This window comes from Artemia franciscana, chromosome 19 (assembly GCF_032884065.1).
Source record: "Artemia franciscana chromosome 19, ASM3288406v1, whole genome shotgun sequence".
Taxonomy (NCBI): domain Eukaryota; kingdom Metazoa; phylum Arthropoda; class Branchiopoda; order Anostraca; family Artemiidae; genus Artemia; species Artemia franciscana.
Window position 1 is genome coordinate 28,721,947 of NC_088881.1, and position 21,253 is coordinate 28,743,199.

The 21,253-nt window shown below is 34.9% G+C and overlaps 1 protein-coding gene across 1 annotated transcript in view; it reads right to left on the minus strand.

Moving 5' to 3' along the window:
* LOC136039520 (tetratricopeptide repeat protein 21B-like) overlaps positions 1–21,253 on the minus strand; it is a 47,528-nt gene that overhangs the window by 14,981 nt on the left and 11,294 nt on the right. The window contains exons 3-6 of the mRNA XM_065723322.1: positions 16,136–16,323; positions 10,204–10,383; positions 6,406–6,580; positions 924–1,107 (exon numbers count right to left, since the gene is read on the minus strand). Of these exons, the coding sequence (XP_065579394.1) occupies positions 924–1,107; positions 6,406–6,580; positions 10,204–10,383; positions 16,136–16,323 (727 nt within the window). The remainder of the gene's footprint in view (positions 1–923; positions 1,108–6,405; positions 6,581–10,203; positions 10,384–16,135; positions 16,324–21,253) is intronic.

Below are 21,253 nucleotides of genomic sequence, written 5' to 3' on the forward strand. Positions count from 1 at the left end.
TGAAAAAATAGTTTAGAGCACAACATACGCAAAGATATGATATATTCATGAAATAAAACAATTTTGGCCAATTTTTCTGACACTTGCTACTCTCTGCATCATACTAGCTGAATAACACCTTCCATCCTTTTGAATTTAAGTTTTTTAATAGTAATACATCTAAAATAATAAAAAACAAAGTTAGACATTACCCCACTCTCTTCTATGAGCTAACCAGTACGAAAAACTGTAAGAGAGAAAAAAAAGAGTAACCTGATGCCATTTATTACCATTAACTAACGAATCATGCGATTGAAAGGTCCACAGACCAGACAAACCAATAGAAAACAAGAAGTAATAAGATTTAGATGTAAATTCCTACGAAAGTCTCTGGTTGACACCAATATTTCCTTTTTATTAATTGTTTGCTTTTATTTTAGAGCTTTCAGTTGATAATAAGTTTCAAATATAAAAGGACGAGAATCACTCAAAGGGGCTAAAGTTCAAAAATTCAAAGGGGGAAAAAAGGGTACGTTTTTCTTCGGTTAGCCTCACTAAAGCCTTTTTATTCTTCAACTCTAATGAAATCACATTTTTTTTTTTTTAAGAAAGGGAGGATAACTAGCTCAGATAGAACGCCCTACTGAGTTTTATATCTTACGCTTAAAATCAACTTCTTTTGTTACCTTTTTTAGCATCAAATTCATTAAGCGACATACATAGTATATTTGCAGTAAAAATCTTAATAAACTCGAACACTGGAATAGACTAATTATCTTTTTTTAATAGGACATTTCCCAAGAGCTTCTAATCTCATTTCCTTTTCTTCAAAATACAAGAAATTCCGTATGATTGCACTTTTCGAAATTAATTATACTTCTTGGAAAATCTTATAGTTGCTTTTTGTTCAAAATAGACTTTGCAGCATAAAATCAATAACTTACAGAAAACTATTTCTAAGGAGTCTTTAACACAGTCATCCTTCAAAATCTCCTCAGCTCTGTCATACTCTTTGAGGAAGAGGTGGAGTTCCAATTCCAGCGCTGAAAAATGATAAGCTGTCGAAGAAGAAATTTTCCATGTTTTTATACGCTCTAAAAGATGATGAGTTACCTCTTCCTTTTCATTCTAAAAGGACAAAAACGGTTACTGTCGAAATTCCTTCTAATTCTAACAGGTCAACGTAAAACATACGGCTAAAGTGAACAGACCGAATTATGGACCTCATCTACCTTACTTTGTTCAAATCTTAACACATGGATCCTTTCTAAGAAGTTTGTACTTCCTTGAAATATTTTCTTAAGACTTTCTCCTATCCCGTTTGAAGATGAGGTAGACCTTTAGATAACGTAACTGAACAAAAAAAAATAGCTGACAGTTAGTATAATGTCATACCATTGTCAACACCAATCATGGTTGCAGCAAATGCTGCAACATAGGAGCCTCATATCTGTGTATAGTTTCCCAGATATTGGGTCGAAGCTGAAGGAGCTTGCTGGAAAAATACCCCAGTCTACTTATAAATATCTGCCCGCCCACGGAGGCCTTACTCGTTGGCTTTAGTTTCTTGTTCTTTATGTTTTGTGTAGTGTTTGTTTTGTTTCTTTTGTTGATACTCCGCTCTGATTTTTTGTAGCGGGTCAAAAATAAATTATTATTATTATTATAGTAAACAATGAACCATGGGCCATTCTATGCAAAAATTTAGAGGCAAATTTTAAAGGAACTTTAAAATAAGAAAGCATCCTGGGCCATTGGAATTACCCGCAATTAGGTTTACCCGCAATAGTTGAAACCCGCAATTAGGAGAACTACAGTTCTCCTATCCTGAGCAACAAGGAAAAGCATTTTTCAGTACAGAAAGCAGGAATTTTTTCTCTCTTTTTTCTCCTTTTTTTCTGTCGGCATTAGTGAGCACTTAAACATTATAAAAAAATGTTTTAGGGTTCATTTGAAATGTAAATGGCTATTTCTAGCACATTCTTAATTCACAAAATAAAATATTCAAACAAAATACAATTTTTGGCAAAAATTACATCTTAATATACAAGTGCACACCGCCCACCTATCATAGTTGTGGCATACATTGCAACTTAATAGTCTGTTTCGTATAAGCCCAGCCCCTAGTAACCGAAAATTTCGATACATATTTTGAAAAAAAAAAACTGTCAAGTGAGAAATTGTCATCTTTTGATGCTGAATCAGGAATGGTAACAATTATGTCGATTAACATTCAAAAGTTTCTTCGTATGAAAACAAGAAAGGAAATAATAAATGAAAAGAGAAAAATCAAATAGGTGAAAAACGAGGATTTTGTCAGCCAGTAGCAAAATATGAAAAACAAGCAAATATTTTGACAATGACCTCCGCCAAGTCGTCCTCAGTGCTAAAAAAATAAGAAAGAGGAGAAAGAAAAAAAGAAACAAAGAAGAAACAAACAACAAAATCTAAACTTCTTAAGTGAACTGTATGAGAGGAAAAAAGACACTGAATCAAATAACAAAAACCAACTTGAAATCAATGAAAGAGAAGTTACCAATTAGATTGAATAAGCATCCTTTGCCTTGCAATAGATTTCGCCTGTCTACAATGTCGGATTTCATTAGATATGCGGACAGGTTGTCTTAAATTAGACTGGTCGAAAATATTCATACAGTCTTTTAATATTGAATTGTTATAAATTGGGCTTAAGGAAATATCTCCCGTGTCTCTATTTATAGCCAAATTTCCATTTATATGTTGTTTTTTTTTATCTCAATTGCCTCTTTAAAAGATTGCGGTAGGCCATTTACGGTAGATATTAAAGTTGCAGCTTCAAAAAGAACTAAATGGTCAGGATTTTCGTATATATGCTGGTGTTGCTTCATCAAGGCCATATTATTCCAGCGTCAGTAGATGCTGTTGAAAACGCAATTAAGAAGCTGAAATCTTCTTCTCTTGATACTGATGGTATAAGTACAAACAATACAAATCTAAATTACGTAATTTTTTTAATTTCATTTGCAGTTGTTTTTCTAATATGGTTCGTTTCTTCCCTGGTTTCGAATAGCTTTCTATGAGGGACTGTCACTTCAACTTCTAAAACGTGGAAAACTCCCTTCTGAGTGCTGATCTTTCCCCAATAACAACTGCGTGGTATCATTGGTAAAATCCTTAAATGTATTTTATTTTCTTAAATAAAAATGCGAATCTTTTATCCAATTAATTGGGTTCTCAATCTAGTACTGGTTACCGGCGTGCTGATCATGTTCTTTCTTCTGCCCCTAAGAGTAGCCTGGTTAAAGGGTCCTCACTTTTTATATATGCCTTAGGCAGTCTAAAACTTTTGAAAGTGTTGTCTTTCAATTATTTTTCTTCTTCGTTTCTGGTATGAGAATTCGTACCTCCGTATTAATAAATTTGGGCCTCCGTCCGTCCTTTTACATTGTGGCGTGAAAGTTTTCACGCCAGAAAGTTTCAGGGAGAAGTTTTATCGCGTAACATGAAATTAAATTGAACTGTTTAATTAAGTTTTCAGATGTTTTATATCCTACCTGTGCGGATGATCCTTAACTGCTATTAAATAATAAAAAAAAAGTTTTCTTCAATTAAAAGTAAGGAGCAACATTAAAACTCAAAAATGAACAGAAATTATTCAGTAAATAATGTAGTTCACCCCCTCCTTAATACCTGAATTTTTAGCTAAAATTCTTTATAACCTTTAAAAAAGCTTATTATTCTGTTTAAACGACTCTTACGTGTTGTTCTTAAAGAATTTGGACAAAAAGACAAACGTTAGCGTAAAGGGTGAAGTGCAAAATTGAGTTGCCAAAGAGAAAGTAATAATAATTTCGCATAGGAACTCTGTCCCCCCCCCCCCCCCCCGAGCGTAAATTTTCCATGGAATATTCATCCCCGGAAAATTCTCCCTTCCCAAGTCAAAAAATTCCCACCGTCAAAAAATATCTGTATATTTTCAAATAAAAAATACTATCCATAAGCAATGGACAAATTTCATAGCTGACAGGCCTCTCCCCAAGGGGTGTGGGGGGCCATGTTACCCCTAACGACATAGTTATTGGATGTTTCAACTATGCTGAACAAAATGACTGTCTTAAGATCAAGATTTTGATCGGACAACTTTGATGAAAAGTGGGACGTGGGAGAAGGGCTAGTTGCCCTCCAATATTTTTGGTCATTTATAAAAGGCACTAGAACTTTCAGTTTCCGGTAGAATGCACCCTCTCCTGATCTTTAAGGACCACTATTTCTATACGATCACCTCTTGGGAAAAAAAAACAAACTAAAAAACAAAACAGATAAACACTCACTCGTGATCTTTCTTCTGGGAAAAAAAGGCAAAATTAAATTTTTTTTCTATGTAGGAGCTTAAAAGTTCTGCAATAGGGTTCTATTATATGCTGAATCTGATGGTGTGATTTTAATTAAGATTCCTTGACTTTCATGGGGTGTTTCCCCACTTATTGAAGAACCACGTAAATTTTCTCAAGCTCGTGACTTTTGATGGATAACACTAATCTGATGAATCTTGTATATTTGAAATTAAAATAATAAGCTAATTCTTTTTATGTATTTACTGATATCAAAATCCCTTTTTTTAGAGTTTTGATTACTATTGAACCGAGTTGCCCATTACTTACAGTTGTTTACCACGAAATGTTTGATGTAAAAATAAGCAAGGTCTTCCGGTCATGGTTTCAAAGCTCTCCCCTTTGTTTTCTGAGGTTCATATTTCTCTTTTTGTTGATGTTTATGAGTTTCTATTTTCAACGACCCGACTTCTTCTCATACCCTCTTATTTTTTTTCTTCCGTTCCTTCTTTCTGGTGGTTCTGTTCTGCAGTTGATAATTTAATTTTTAGCCGACGGCAGGGTATTGTTCGTGATGATAAAAAGAACATTTTATTTGGTTATTCTAAGATTGTTGCTAATCAAAGGAAGTATAGTAAACGATCACTGGGTAAGCTCTATTATAATTTTGTGATCATTCTATCCTTGACCTTTCTGGCCTTCACCCCCTTAAAATACGAAAAATGTTAAGTATAATCGGTCTTTTTATTTTATATATAAAAATCCTTTACTTCTTGACTTGGTAATAGTAAAATAACTCGTAATCTTGGAGTACCTGATGTTACAGCAGAACTGGCTCACCTATTTACAGAATTTCGTGTTATCATCTTTTAGTTCTGTTTAGTTAATTTTGCTGTTTATTCTCAGTTTATTCTCTCTTTTTCAATGTTCTACTTCAAGTGTCATTTTTTGTTCGGCCTAGATTAAAAAAAAATATTGTTATTTGCGACATTTGCAGAGGATTAAGTAAATAAAAAGTTTTTTAACTGAAAGTAAGGAGTGAAATTAAAGCTTAAAACGAACAGAAATTACTACATATGTGAAAGGGGCTGTTCCCTCCTCTACACCCCGCTCTTTACGCTAAATTTTGACTCTTTCTCTCAAATCTTATTTTTAAAGCAGTAAAAAACAGGATTCCATGACTTTTAGGGGGTTTTCCCCCCTACTTTCTAAAATAAGGTAAATTTTCTTAGGCTTGTAACTTTTGATGGGTAAGACTAAACTTGATGGAACTTATATATTTAAAACCAGCATTAAAATGCAATTCTTTTGATGTAACTATTTGTATCAAAATTCCATTATTTTGAGTTTCGGTTACTATTGAGCTGGGTCGCTCTTTACTGCAGTTGGTTATCGCGAACTGTTTGATGATTCGCTTCGACTGGGATGTCATCATCGCCTTATTAGTTTTATTTATGATATTGTTACTAATATTTTTAGTTGCTAGTGTTGTATTAATTGATCACTTTTATTTAGTTTTATGTCCATGTTTAGTTTCGCTTCTGGTTCTTTATTTTTTTCTTAATTACCCCGTAAGTGTCAAAAATTTTTGTCTGATGTGATTTGTAAAAAATTTATTATTATTAATAAAATGTACTAAAATTAAATGTCTAAAATATAAACATAAGTGCCTAAATTATTCCCAAATTTTTCAAGGCTACCCGTATTTACCCATAAGAAAATCAGGCTCTCCTGACAAAATTTAATGAAGTTCGATCATCACTAAAATGAACATCACTGTTTCTAGCGTGAAATCCCAGCTATGTGAACCCTAGCAATGCTTCAAAGGATGAATATGAAATCAGTTTACACTGAGTTTAAACTGTTGTAGCTCAGTGGATTGATGCTCTCTTTGGCAATATGAAGCACCCGGGTTCGATCCCCGCTGCAGTAAGGTTGGGTGACAAGCTTGCTACTTGTCCGTGTAAAAAATACTCAGCAACTGAAACGTCGACTTGACGCCCTATGTGCCAGCAATGGCTGAGGAGGATCTTTATCTTTTTATCTTAGACTGAGCTAGTTTTCCAGAACTAACTTATTTTTATTCATTGATATAAACAGTATAAAGAATACTTACAACACTTGCAAAAAGCTCAACTGTCTCCAAAAACAAAGAATGATTTTCTGATTCTTCTTCTTCCATAGCGTTAAGTATCCTGCTTATTATTTCTATGGTTTGTTTCACGTCACCAGAAGTAATAAGGGCTATAAAACTTCGGAGGTATAATGCATATAAATTATCATCTGGTATCCTAAAAAACAAAAAATATAAAGTAAACAGATTTAAAGCTCCTTTAAGTAAAGAGTGTTTTATTTAGATAAGAATAATAGGCCATAGAAAGGGGGGAATTGAGATTCAAAGACTTGGGAGAATATTGAAGGGGAAAATGTAAAAAGACTGAATAAGATGGATAAGATTTAAAAAATATCTGTAATATTCATACAAGTCTTCAAACAACTTATAGGATCTAACTCTACACACATCAATTAGCGTAAACAAAACATAAATCAATATAAAAAAAGGCTAAGAAGTAATAAGGGCTATGAAACTTCGGAGGTATAATGCATATAAATTATTATCTGGTTTCCAAAAAAAATATAAAGTAAATAGATTTAAAGCTCCTTTAAGTAAAGGGGAATTGATATTTCAAAAGACTTGGGAATATATTAAAGGGAAGAATGTAAAAAGACTAAATAAGATGGATAAGATTTAAGAAATATCCATAATATTCATACAAGTCTTCAAACAACTTAAAAGAGCTAACTCTACACATACCAAATAGCATGAACAAAAACATAAATTAGTATAAAAAAAGGCCTAAGAAGTAATAAGGGCTATGAAACTTTGGGGGTATAATGCATATAGATTATCATCTGGTATCCTAAAAAACAAAAAATTCAGAAACAAAAAGTGAAGACAGACAAGTGATTAGGTACTAAAGGCCTTTTTCTGAGGACGCTGTTAATCAAAGCTGTTGATCGACAATGTTTTCTGGAGAGACATTTTTGATAAACAGTCGTGTTCTAGCGACCACCATCACCTTGTTGCTCAACATTGAGGATGAAAACGATCCATTCAGTAAATCGTCGTCTGTCAAACTTTTGGTAAAATTTAGCGGGAACTTCCAAAACAGAATCACCTGGGAAAATTTGTTTTTATATGTTTGAAAGAGAAAAAAGGTACTTTCCCATAAAGATTGTCTATTTGATAACAGCTTAGAATCTTATCTAAAATAAGACAAGAAAATTCTTCTAAATTGCCTATTCATTTCTCCTTGTTGTGTTAGAAACCTTGTTGTGTTAAACCCAGACTTTCAGAATGTTATCAGACAGTAAGGACCTCTATACACAAAACCTCTGTTCCTAGGTTCTATACTATGTTCCTATTTTCTATGTTCTATACACAAACTTCTGTTATACCTCTGTATAGCAAGACTGGTCTATAGCGGTGTTCAACTAATTTTGAAAATATCGCCGTTCATTCCTCATAATAATTAAATAAAACATTAAAACTTAAAACAAACAGAAATTATTCTGTATATGAGATGGATGCCAACTCCTCAATATCCTTCTATTCAAACTAAAGTTTTTTACTTCTTTTAAAAAGTTTCTAAATATAATTAAACGGCCCTTGTGTTCCAGGAGTCATGTTTAAGAATTAGGACAAAAGATCGAACTTTAGCGTTAAATTCAACTTAATATTGGCGGTTATTCAAGAACAAACAACAAAAGGCACAAAAAGAACACACTAAAAAAGCAATACAACAGAACAATTAACCCACCATAAGCTTTCACTTGCTTTGAAAACATGAGAATAGGAATAAAACAGGGACAAATGAATAGCATTCTAAAAGATGAGAATAAAGAAGAGAAAGAACGGGATATTGAGGAGGGGTCATCCCCCTCGTGTATGGAATAATTTCTGTTTGTTTTAAGTTTAATGTTGTTCCTTAGTTGGGCAAATTTCTTAACTTGTTGTCCTTTCCCTGGAGACTCTGGGTAGTCATGCTATCCCCAAAGATATATTTGTTGAACCATTGGACTATGTTGAACAAACTAACCGTCTCAAAGTTTCTTGTGGCAAAAAATTCAAGAATTCCCCATTTTAAAGACGGGAGCTTGAAACCTCTGCAATATGATTCTCTAATACGCTGTATTTGATGTATTTGTGTAACTTTCGGTTAGATTTCAGAACTTTGGGAGATGCCCCTCCACCTTTCCTTGAGGTTTTTTTACGCTTGTAACTTTCTATAGTTAGTATTAAAATTAATTAAATCTTGTATGTTTGGAATCAACATAGAAAGCTAGTAATCACTATGTATCTACTACCATAAAAATTCCGTTTTTTAGAGTTTCTGTTACTATTGGGCAGAGTTGCTCCTTACTTACAGTTCGTTATCATGAACTTTTTGATAAAAATGTGTGTTCTCGTGAGAAGTACTGTTAATCTCGCAAGCGTTGATGATTATTTTGGATCAACAATATGTTTGCCAAAAAACGCCTAAGTTATTTTTTAGCGGTGTTGCCAAATACCTAGAACAAGATTGTGCAGCCATAAAATCGAAAACGTACCGAAATTACGATTTGTGTGCAAAAAGGACCAAATGTAAAATTTTAAAATTGCTCTGGGAAAAGACTTGTTTAAGGAATTCAATCGCATCAGTCTTAAAAGGAATACTAATGGCAGAAATTTGCCATATCTGACAGCTTTGCTTCGTCTACAGTGGATAAATGAAATTTGAGCAAGAGACATGAACGTAAAGTTGAAGCACGCTAGGCATGGTAATATTACCACATAAATGGTAAGTGGTAAGTCCCACTTACCACGGTAAGTGGACCAAATATAAGTCGTGTAACGGTAAAGGGGATCTATTTCCTCTTGTTCGCTTTTTAATTAGTATAAGTACACACATAAAACTGAAAAGCTTAAAATACAAATAAAATGCAGTCATAAACCTCATCTGAAGTTTCTTCTTCCGATCACTGAACTTCAACTCACCTTCATTACTTTGGAAATGCCAGCCTTTTACAAGGACCTACGCAGGAGGGTGGGGGGGGGGGCAAATCTCAATCTTTCTGAATTTCTGCAATATTCTATCACATTCTCGAATTAGAATTATTATTATTGACCCCCTCCACAAAAAATGGTTGTGTATGCGTATGTAATGGTTGTGCCTGGTCCTGGGTATATGCTAGACCTGTAAGGCTTTTGGCAGTCGCTCAAAACGCGAAATGCTAACAAGTTTTTTTAACTTGAGGAAACAAATGTCAGTAAAAATAATTGACAAGTAGGTTCTTATAAATTTCAATATAAAAACAAATTTTTTACAATTGGTTTGACCGATGTTAACTGATTCATGTTACAAAGGGTTTTAACCCGTACAATTCCCCAACTGTATGATTTAAGCTGCAGCCTTTTCGATTGAAGTTTTTTTTCAAATAACTGAAAATTCAAAAATTAATTCTAAAATTTAATATATACGAGAGCATAAATAACGAACATACAAATATTGTGACAGCCAAAATACAGCTAATTGGTGAGGGGAGGAAATCATTAACAATATAAACGAGAAAAGTATAAACAACAAGCATGCTTAAGCAAGTCAAAATTACCTTCTATTCACTATTTTCTGAAACAATCAAAAAAGAGCAAACTGACAAGAAAAATACACGTTCAGACGTTGCAATTATTTTTGATTTTATTTATTTTATGAATTTAAACCTAAATAAATGACTATCATACAATCATGTCAAATATCCTTTTGTTTCTATTTCAGTTGATTCCCTTCCAAAAAGAAATCACCGAGAAAATAATGCAAGGGGGAATTAGAAAAATGAAATTACTGCTATTCAAAAAACGAATAGCAGTACTTACTTTGAAAATAGTTCCAAGACGTCCCTTCTAGGGTCAAGCAGGAACAGAAACTTTGCTTTTTCCACCAAAATATTTTCTGCTGCTGGGTACTTCTTCAACAGGTTGTCATATGTAGCATCAGTATGGCCAAGAAAAGAAGCGAATTCTACGGTAATCAAATCGCTGAATACCGAATCTCTTCTAGAATGATTGAAGTACCAAGGACATCAAAATAAGTAAAAAATTCCCTGGACCCATCTTAGGCCTATCCCTACCTGAAAACAGCATTTTCTAAGGTTTTATTTTAATTGTTTCAATTTTACAATGTTTAAAGGCAGTATTATATTTCTGTCGACGTTAGAACACATTCCTGGCTTTTTTTTTCAGGTTTTAAGATTCACACGGCTGTGTAAATATCCACTTAACCTATTCAGACAATGGAATTTCCATTTCACTGTCTATTTTTGTGATTTGAGGCCCTTTTAAAGAAAATAAAATATTTCACTGCTAAAACAACTCATCGCAACTACACTGCTACTTCACTTGACACAGCTACATCACTACTAACAACTAGCAACAAGGTCACCTGAAGCCAACACAGCACAAAGCTATGTCTGTGTTGCGATTTGCCATGCTCCGAAGGAGAAGGCCTTGTGACAGGGAGTTTTAGATCTGGACGCTGCGTCGCCCATTGTGTTTTCACAAGGTATTATACCGTTTTGTCGTCATGGGTGGCTACGATGTTGTTTTACAGTTGTTAAACCATCTTTTACATGGTTAAAGTTGATTGCTTTGTAATCTAGGGTGCAGCAGTAGCTTGCAACCTAGTAAGAGACTATCACGTCCCATACTAAAAAATGCATTAGCTCATAACTCCTAAAATTGGAGGCAGATCAAAAAAAGAAGTATACTAATAGAACTCGTTTGTCCAATACCCCTATAAGGGAAACTAACTGTCCCTTGGTTTGAATAACGAAGAAAATTCATTGGTACCAAGCGCGATATTCTGCATCGAAGGAATCTCTTTTTTCCTTTTCTTCTGTGTAGCTAGCGGGGCACTGGAAAATCACAGAACGCTTTTTAATGGCATATTTGAAAGGAAATCGCTACGTCTAAGACCTTTCGTAATTAAAAAAAATAGTTTTCAAATAGAATCAATTTTTTACGAAAAAATGTAAAAACAATTTTTTTACCACAATATAGTAGAAAATGTTATTAACACTATCTTACATATGAAGATCAAAATCTTATATTTAACATTGTAAAAGGCATGTAGATATAGTTATACGATTAAAGAAAAAATTACATATAGACCATGTTAAGTAAAACAATCATAGGCAATGCCATAGCGCTGCCTAAGTGAATCCCGATGTGGGCACAATGTATTATTTATTTTTTGTTTAGACTAGGGTGCTTCCTATCAAAGGAGTTGTTGTAAAAACTTAAAAAAGGTTCATTCGATTAAAAATTGAAAGAGCTAGTGCTCGTCTTAATGGTGAAAAGTCATTGGAGGGTCCCTACCACACCCATAATTTCCCCAAAAACATCCAATTAAAATTTAAAAGATAGCCATTTTGTTCAACGTAGTTGGAAAGTTCGGAAATTAGGCCTTTGAGGATGACAACGCTCCTCGGGACAAGGGCTGAAAGTTATTCCCGGGGGGAATCTATGTTTTGTATAGAAAGGATGATTTTATAAGCTTTGGAGGGGCTCATTGGATTGGTAATTAGAAAAACTAGTGCCCTCTTTGAGATTCAGAGTGATCAGAGGCTGGATATCTCCACTAAACCTCGTATTTTCCAGAGACATATGACTGAAATTTTGAGGTGGTCATTTTTGTCATAAAAACTACTAAAAGGCTCATTGGATTGGAAATTGAAGGGGTCATTGCTTCTTTTAACGGTTGAAAGTGATTAGAGGGCAAATAGCCCCCTTCCCATGCTCGCCATTTTCCCAAACGCATTCTATAAAAATTTTGAGGTGGGTAATCTGTCCAGTGGAGTTAAAAATTCTGGAAATTACGTCTTTGCGGACTACAGTCCCCCACAACCCTCAGGGCAAGGGTTGTAAGCTATGCCCTGATCTATAAATTTGTATTAGAAAGTGTGGTCGTATAAACTTCGGAGGGGGCTCACTGCATCGGTAATAAGAAGTTCTAGTTCCCTTTTAAAGATTATAAGTTATGGGAGGGCGGACATCCCTCCCCCCACACACACACCTCTTATTTTCCTTAAATGCATCTAATAGAAATTTTGAGACGACAATTTGTGTCATAGAAACTTCTAGAAAGGCCCATTCGATTGGATATTGAGAGGTTAGTACCTCTTTTAATATTCAGAAGTGATTAGAGGGCAACTGACTCCCCTCCCATGTCCACCATTTACCAAAACACATCACATAGAAAATTTTGAGACAGTCATTTTGTTCGTTGTAGTTAAAAGATATCTAAATTATGTCTTTGAGAATGACATCCTCACCCCCCAAACCCCACAAGGCAAGGGTTGCAAGCTATGCCCGGGGGGCATATGAAGTTTTCATAGAAAGAGTATTTGTATAAATTTTGGAGGATCAAACTAGAATTAGTAGTTCTAGTACCTTATTTAATATTCAAAATTATCGGAGGGCGTATATCCCCCCCCCACACATATACACACACCTCGCATTTTCCTGAAATGCGTCTGACAGAAATTTTGAGGTTGCAATTTGTTGTAGTAGAAACTTCAAAAAAGAATCATTCAATTGGAAATTGAAAGGGCCTTTCTTAATAGTCAAAAGTGATTGGAAGGCAACAAGCCCCCTCCCTACGCTCAACAATTCCCTAAACACATCTAATCAAAATTTGGAGATAGCCCTTTTGTTCAACGTAGTTGAAAGGTTGGGAAATTTTGTCTGTGAGAATGACAACCCCCTCGCCCACATCCTTCAGTGCAGGGGTTGCAAGCTATGGCCCGAGAGCGTGTAAAATCAGATTTCTAGTTCCCTTTTTAAGATTCAAAGTGATCTGAGGCACCCACTTCCTCCCCCCTACGTCGTATTTTCCACAAATGTATTCAATAAAAATTTGGAGATTGCCGTTTTTTTCAAAAACAGTCCAAAGATTATATAATAAGGCTTTTGAGGTGAACAGAATCCCCCAGAGTCTGGGGGTTAGGGTTGTAAATTATGCCCCGGGGGTATATAAGGTTTTTATGGAAGGGGTGGTCGGGTAGAACTTGAGAAGAGGATCATTTGATTTTAAATGTACAGTTCTAGCTCCTTTTAAGAGTAAAAAATGATACAGTGCAACTTGCCTCCCTCCCTGACATCCTCTTTTCTCAAAACACATTCATCTAAAATTGTGAGAGAGCCATTTTGTTACCAAGAGTTCTAAAATCATAAAATATTGTCTTTAGGGTGTCAAAATCCCTCAGAGCCCATTGACAAAGGGTGTAAGTTACGCCCGGGGCATATAAGTTTTTTTGCAACGGGTAGTTGTACAAACTTTGAACCAGATGGTGCCCATTTGATTGGAAGTTCGAAGTTTCAGTGTACTTTTTAAGGGCCAAAGTGAAAGGAGGGCAATCATCCTTCTCTCCCCTAGGCCCATCATTCCCCAAAATCTATCTGATCGGTACATAAATGATATGTACAAAAATTTAAGCTCGGTCGGTAAATGCAGCAGTTTTACCGACTCGTGCAGTGATTTTACTTGTTTTATTGGAAACGGACATTATGGTAATTATTGACAAGAAACTGTCGGTAAAAATGACCAGACAGTCGGTAAATTCCGTTCCTCCTCCAAAAAAAGTATTTTGATTAGTAACGACCCCGCTACTACTTCTTTTATTGCACCACTTGTAGATAAAAAAATATGTAGATACATACAATTTATCAAAAGGACATAACTCCTAACAGCCTTTTTGATTCCACGAAAGAGATAGGGGTATGCCATTAGAGCTACTAGAGCCTCAGGTTGTTATTACGAGCACCCGGGTCTTACCCAATACTATAGTACATTTTTTTGCTACACAAACATCTGATTTTTACGCAATAAGGTATTCTTTGTTTACTTATGCAAATGTTTTCTTCAAGATTTCTTTGGTTGTTATATTAAATGCTTAAAAACCTGCGAGGGCCAGGAATAAACCTTCAAAGTCCGCTTGTGGGGAACTTTCAAGACGCTGGACACTAGCAAATAGTTCCAACGGGGGCCCTAGCAGCAATTCCAATGGGGCCATAGCAGCCAATTCCAACGGAGCACTAGCAACCAATTCCAATGGAAAGCCCTAGCGCGCAATTCCACTGGGGCCCTAGAAACCAATTCCAGCAGGGAGCCAAGACAACTAATTACAACAGGGGGCCCTAGCAAACACTTCCACTGGGAGCCCTAGAAACCAATTCCAACGGGGGCCCATAGCAGTCAAGTCTAACCTTACCTTAGCAACCAATTCCAACAGGGGACCTAGCGAGCAATTATACTGGCCCTTGTCAACCAGTTCCAACTGGGGCCCTAGCATTCAATTAAACCGGATTCTTAGCAACAAATTCCAACGTGGGGGACCCCCGGTTGTAACTGAAAATGATGTAATCTCACTTGACTTGTTTCTTCAGGGCCTATGGGAAACCCCCACTTGTAACCGAGGGCTGTACACACGCGGATGTTACGTAATGGGGGCGCACACGTGGGATGTTAAATAATACTTTAAGAGATTTTTTCGTCGACATTCGAGATTTTTCCTTTGCTTTATTATTTCAAGGCGTTTTTTTTTTCTTAAAGATTTTTTCCACTTTAGAAATCGAATACAAGATCAAAGCTTCTTCAATGACAAGCCAGAATCATAACGAACTGGACCAGCAAACAATTCTTAACATCATTATTTCAGAAATAGATTCTACATGGCAAGCTATTGATTGTGTGTTTCCAATCCATTCCACTTGAGAACGCACAAATATCCAACAATGGGGCAAAACTTTTCAAATGTCATTCTTTCTATCTGAACATTTTAAATTTACTAGGTAAGGGAGATTCCGTTAGAGGAAGAGAGCAAAGTATAGTATCCTTGCACTTGAATTAAGCATATATAAAATTGCTTAGTCCTATCGGTCAGGAGACGGTACAAAATGGTTTCTTATAGGTGAAGGGGTTGCCAGGTTTCTGTTAGAGGAGGAGGGATACACTTGAGAATCCTGGTGCATTAAATTAGTTCCATGGGTATGGGTAGTAGTTACCAGGTCAACATTTTGTGCAATGGTTCGAATATTTAATCCCCAATGTTATCACTTTTATAATTGCGTTGATGTTCTTCTTTTACGGCAGGAAACACTGTGAGAGGGTGGGAAACAGTACAAAAAGGTCAAGAGGTGAAGCAAGGTTTATCGGAGGGTTAGTTACAGGTAAAATGGTATCATATCTCAATAAAATAGTACAGGTGCGATACCAAATCATATTATTTCGAAGTTAGGAATACGGCGTAAGAAACTCCACTTGTTCCCTCCACACTCCGCTATCCTGCTTTATTCTTTGATTTCGTGTTTTACTTTTGTTTTTTTTCTTTAAAATTCTATACCTCTTTTCTCTCTAGCTTTTTACCTGATTTTTGTCTACCTTTTTGCTTTTTGTATTTTTGGCATACCATTTTGTAAGCGTGGCAATAGATTATCAAAAACAATTAGAAAGATTTCCGAGCAAAGGGCAGTTTTGGCTAGGGAATTCATAGTTCGTTATTTGATAGTTTTGGCTGTTCAGAATGACTGGTGACCCGTATTAAATCTCGGCTTCTTTTGAACAGTTCATTTTAGTCCGGGTTGGCAATAGGCAGAAATATCAATTTGGAAAATGTCGGTTTTCTGTATTTCATGGCAAAATTAAAAGAACAAATTTACCCCCCCCCCCTCCACATTTCCATGAATTGGCACTAATGACATAAGCACAAAAAGCTTCAAGTAAAATTTAAATAGTTAAAAGGTTTCTTACCTAGGAAAATGTTCTATTACAGATAGCGCATCTTCACTTGCATTTGTTGCAAATTTAACAGAAGCATATACCATCCATGTTTCTTCTCTTTGATATTCTAAATCTAGTCGACAGGCTTTTTCACTAAATTCAAGTGCTTTTTCATACTTTTCAGTTATATAGTAGTAAAATGCTGCATTTGTGAAACCCTGTAAGTAAATTCCTTTGTTTTATAAGAGTATGCAGAATGTATACTGTCCATCAAACAACAGGGGAGTAATTTCGTCAAAATCCTGGGGGGCAAAGGTGGACCAAATTTTCCAAGATCAAGTGAAAATTACAGTGAAAAATGAAACAAATAATATTGCATGATATATCTTATTAGCATTAGTATTGCAGTATTAACAGTATTGTATTATCAGTAGTATTGTATTGTATTGCAGTAGTATTGTATTAGTATATAGTTTTAATATAGTATTAATATTAGTATTGTAGTATCAATTAGTGTTAGTAGTATTGTATTATTCTTAGTTTGCACTATTATTAGTATTGTATTGTATTGCAGTAGTATTGTAGTATTAGTATTGTATCAGTATATAGTATTATTATAGCTAGCGTATTAGTATTGTAGCATTAGTAGTATTGTGATATTACTAGTATTGTAGTATTAGTATTGTATTAGTGTATAGTATTGATATAGTATTAGTATTAGTATTGTAGTATTAATTAGTATTAGTAGTATTGTATTATTATTAGTATTGTATTTTTTTTCCAGTAGTATTGTCGTATTAGCATTGTATTAGTATATATTATTTATATAGTATTAGTAGTATTGTACTATTATTAGTATTGTATTGTATGGCAGTAATTTGTAGTATTAGTATTAAATTAGTATATTGTATTAAGATGGTATTAGTATTGGTATTGTAGTATTAATTAGTATTAGTAGTATTGTATTATTATTAGTATTGTCTTGTATTGCAGTAGTATTGTAGTATTAGTATTGTATTAGTACATAGCATTAATGTAGTATTAGTATTGCATAATGTGTATAAATAATACAATACATAAATGCAAAGAAACACTGAAGAAAACTGACCCGTTTCTCTGAATTATGCAGGCTTATCTCAGTTTTCTACAAGGTTTTTGAAGAAAGTAAGTTTCACAAGGGGGAGGGGGAGCAAACTGGGGTCTGAGGGGGAATTTGAACACACACACACACCCCTTTGCCCCATAGCAAATTGTGTCCTTGTCGATAAATAATACTAAATACATAATTTGAAAAACTCTGAAGTAAATTTACTTGTTTTTAAAGGATATGTCACCTTGACATGCCGTATCAACTTAATTGCTGTATTCGACTCAAACACAGTTTCACATTTTTTCCGGTTAGGTAGTAGAACGGTCCTTTTACATGATTAAATAAAAAAAAACAAGTTTTTTCAATTGAAAGTAAGGAGCGACATTAAAACTTAAAACGAACAGAAATTACTTCGTATATGAAAGGGGCTGTTCCCTCCTAAACGCCCCTTTCTTTGCGCTAAAGTTTGACCCTTTCTCACAACTCTACTTTTTATACAATAAAAAACCTTAGCGTAGAGAGCGGGGCGTTTAGCTAAAGGGTGGATATAAAACTTCGAGAGGAGCTTCTTTATCAGTGCACGAGGACAGATTTAAGTCAAAGGCTTTTTTTTGCCAATCGATATCAGATTAATCCAGCATTCAGGCTCATCCAGATATTTGAGAACTGTATCCAACATACTTACCAGATAATGGGCAGTGGACGTTTTGGGCATGTTTCCAAACTCTCTAGGAACAAGAAGCTCAAGTACCTACTTCTTTAACCAAGCATCCCGAAATCTCTCATAAACTTTGCTAAACACAGAGGTCATCATAATTGGTCTAATTCCAGAAAAATTATTTGGTACATTTTTTTGGGATCGGTGTAACATATCCATTTTTCCAAATGGATGGGTAATGACCAGACTTCGTTATTAGATTAAAAATATGGGCCAAAGAGAAACATAATCTGTCAAGGAACGCTTTAATTAAACCTACAGGGATATCAGCCAGCGTTACACTAGTTCTTTTCAAAACACTTAACCTCTGTTATACTTCATTTGGCGATACAATAGAGAACTCGCAAAAATCGAGTGGAGGACTTGGTATTTCATCTTTTGGTAGAGGAGGGATTGAATAGACAATATTAATCATGTGGGCATTCAACTTATTTGGAGTTTCAAATTATTTTTCATCTAAATTAATATCCACTCCTTTCTCTTTTTTTTTCCAACTATATTTTTAATTTCTCTGTACCACTGGCTTTGCTTTGACTTAAACAAATGATTCACTTTTCTTTCGGTATATTCATGGGCCACATTTCTTGTCATTTTCCGATTATTTATTTTTTTTTTAGTTTATTTGCTTGTTCTCGTTTGCCTTCGTGGAAAAGCCGCCTATTTTCTAGAATAAGTGTCTTCATATTCTTGGTGATGTAAGCACGATCTGCAGAATGATGTCTTGAAGTTTGTCAGGATAACATATATGCACGCGTGCATATGCAACTTATATGCACGCTGTAGCTTTTCTTGTAGCAGACTTGCTTTTGAATGTGTACCTTCTGCTTTATTTATCTCATCCCAGCTCACTTGACTAATACAATTACCAAATTTTAAAAGGCCTTCGTCACTTATTGGTCTGCTGGTCACCATTGTAGTTTTGCACTCAGTCCAAAATTTGTGAAGAGGATTAAGCTGTAGAGTAAAGTGGTAACTCCCGCCCAACGGTGCGCCAGGTACTGGTTCCCTGTAGAACTCATGTAAATTAGAAGAAATAAGGTCAACATAGTATCCCCTTTAGTGGTTGGCTTTTTGACCAGTTGTTTAAGACCAAGTGCTCCATTGATTTGCTCAGGTTTCAGTTCATTGGTTTCACCAAGCATAAATATTGCGAAATAAGGGCATTTATTAGTTACATAATAAGCACTTAATTGTATTTTTATAGCAATAACTTCAGTCATTTGCATTCTGCCCCGGCGAATAATAATATAAACAAACTACAATTCCAGTGAATTTGCGTAGAAGTCGTTTAGGCTGCAGAAAAACACAGATCAACTCATTATACTTATTTAAACACAGGACTTCAATTAATCTTGCTTTAATTTTATTATGCAAGTAAATCATAACCCGTCTCCCTTTTTTCCCAGAGGATGGTCATCTGGGCGAAGCTTAACAAAACTATTATAATCTACAATTTCTAGTAATTCATGATTCTGTCGTTGCACTTCAGTAAGAACCACGACTGAAGCTTTAACTATATTAATAAAACTCTCTAACTCACACACTTCATCCATACTCAACCTTTCTGCGTTGCTGTAAAGACAAGTTGGGAAATTGAAATCATCTGGACGATACTCTTTCAGCTTTTCCCTACAGTTTGTCCAACAGTAGCAGTCAGGGGTTCTGTTTTCGAAACCGACTCTAGGCTCCTATCCATGTATTCATCTAGGATAAATGTAGCGATGGGGCTCCGAAAGGGGTACGTAACTGAAAAGACTGCTTTGAGTTGCTGTTGCTCAGTAGGAGTGCTGTCTGGTGCTGTAAACTGAGGTGGGGGAAGTGGGTTGGGTAGACCTGGAGGGGGGAACTAAAATGTGTAGAAGAGAATTGGAAGGGTATGTAAAACTCCGCCCTTTGGTACGCGGGAGAAGTCGGACGCGTCCGAGAGAGCTCTAGAGGAACCGAGTTGTAATGATCTGGGTACAGGGGGCTGTGAACTGAAATCATGCTCGGAAAGGGCGGGGCCTCCCTCTGAATTCCATCCCCGTTTTGTCAAATTCTTAGTACTACCATCGTACCCATGCGAAAGCTTAGCTTGTGGCTTAGAGAATAACCTACTAAAAGACTTTGGGATAAAAACATGATAACTGTCACAAACGAAACAACGACCCGACATAAAAACAGAACAAATTAAAACATGGTCAAACAAGCACGGACTTTTATTGCAAGAATCCGTCAGAAAATATTTACAAATATGGAGCCGATTACATCTTCTTCCGTGGATGCATTCTGCAAGTAAAAAATCCTTACAAACTGATTTAGTTTTTTTTATTTTCAATTACACGCTAATCACCATTTTTTTTCCAACTAATTCTTCCTTTTCCTTCACTTTCATTTGCCACAAGTTTCTCATAAGCAATTTCTATATCTGCATAGGATTTCGCGGTAACCTTAATAGCCTTTAAAACAAAAGTACCATTATCCTCTTTCAAACTGGAAGCCGTTAAATTATTCTTGTATTCGGAAGCTTGATCCTCTACCATAGTAATAGAGGATTTATCAGTGGAATTTTTGAGTTCATGAATAATTGATTTCATTTCAACATTATTAGGACCATTCCAGTCAATATCATTGCTAATCACCTAGTTTGTCACTGGTTCGAACGCCCTTGACCTCTCAAATAAATTTGCAAAGGGCAGTATAGTATTTACTGAACTTTCTATTTTCGATTGACTTCATTATTCTTTGTCATTATTACTGTTTTGAGTTGCAGATAGGGGTTCAAAAATAACGGTCGAGATGTAGCTCAATAACTCTCTAGTCTGTCTTTTAATGGTTTAAGAATATCAAAATTTGTCTGTCAAGCAAAAATCTTTAACACAGGGATTTGGATATGTTAAATTTTCACTGGCAACATATGAGTAAGGTTCGGTCTGAACTGATTAAAAATAACTGATATTCTATTTACTGTTTTTAATCTTTATGTATATTTTTTTATTATCAAATTTGTGAAGTTATTAGTTTTTTTCATATCTTGGGAACTGCTTAAAATGAAAATGCTGCAAAGTGCAGTTATTACTTACTTTTCACAATTTCAAAATAGTAAAACAAAGCAGCATGTATAAATAAAGCACTTTAGAAAAGAGGGCCAATAATTTAAGTTTTGTTTACTTTCTTTAATTTTATGTCTAATTCTGTTTTCTTTTTTTCTAATTTTAGGTCTACTTTCAAAAATTGCTTTTAAAACCCGTAAGAAGGGTTTTTATTTTTATTATTATTATTTTTAATCTTTTTTATTAGTTTTACTTTATCTTATTTTTGGTTTTATTTGCATGTTTTCCAAACTTTACACAAGTGAGAA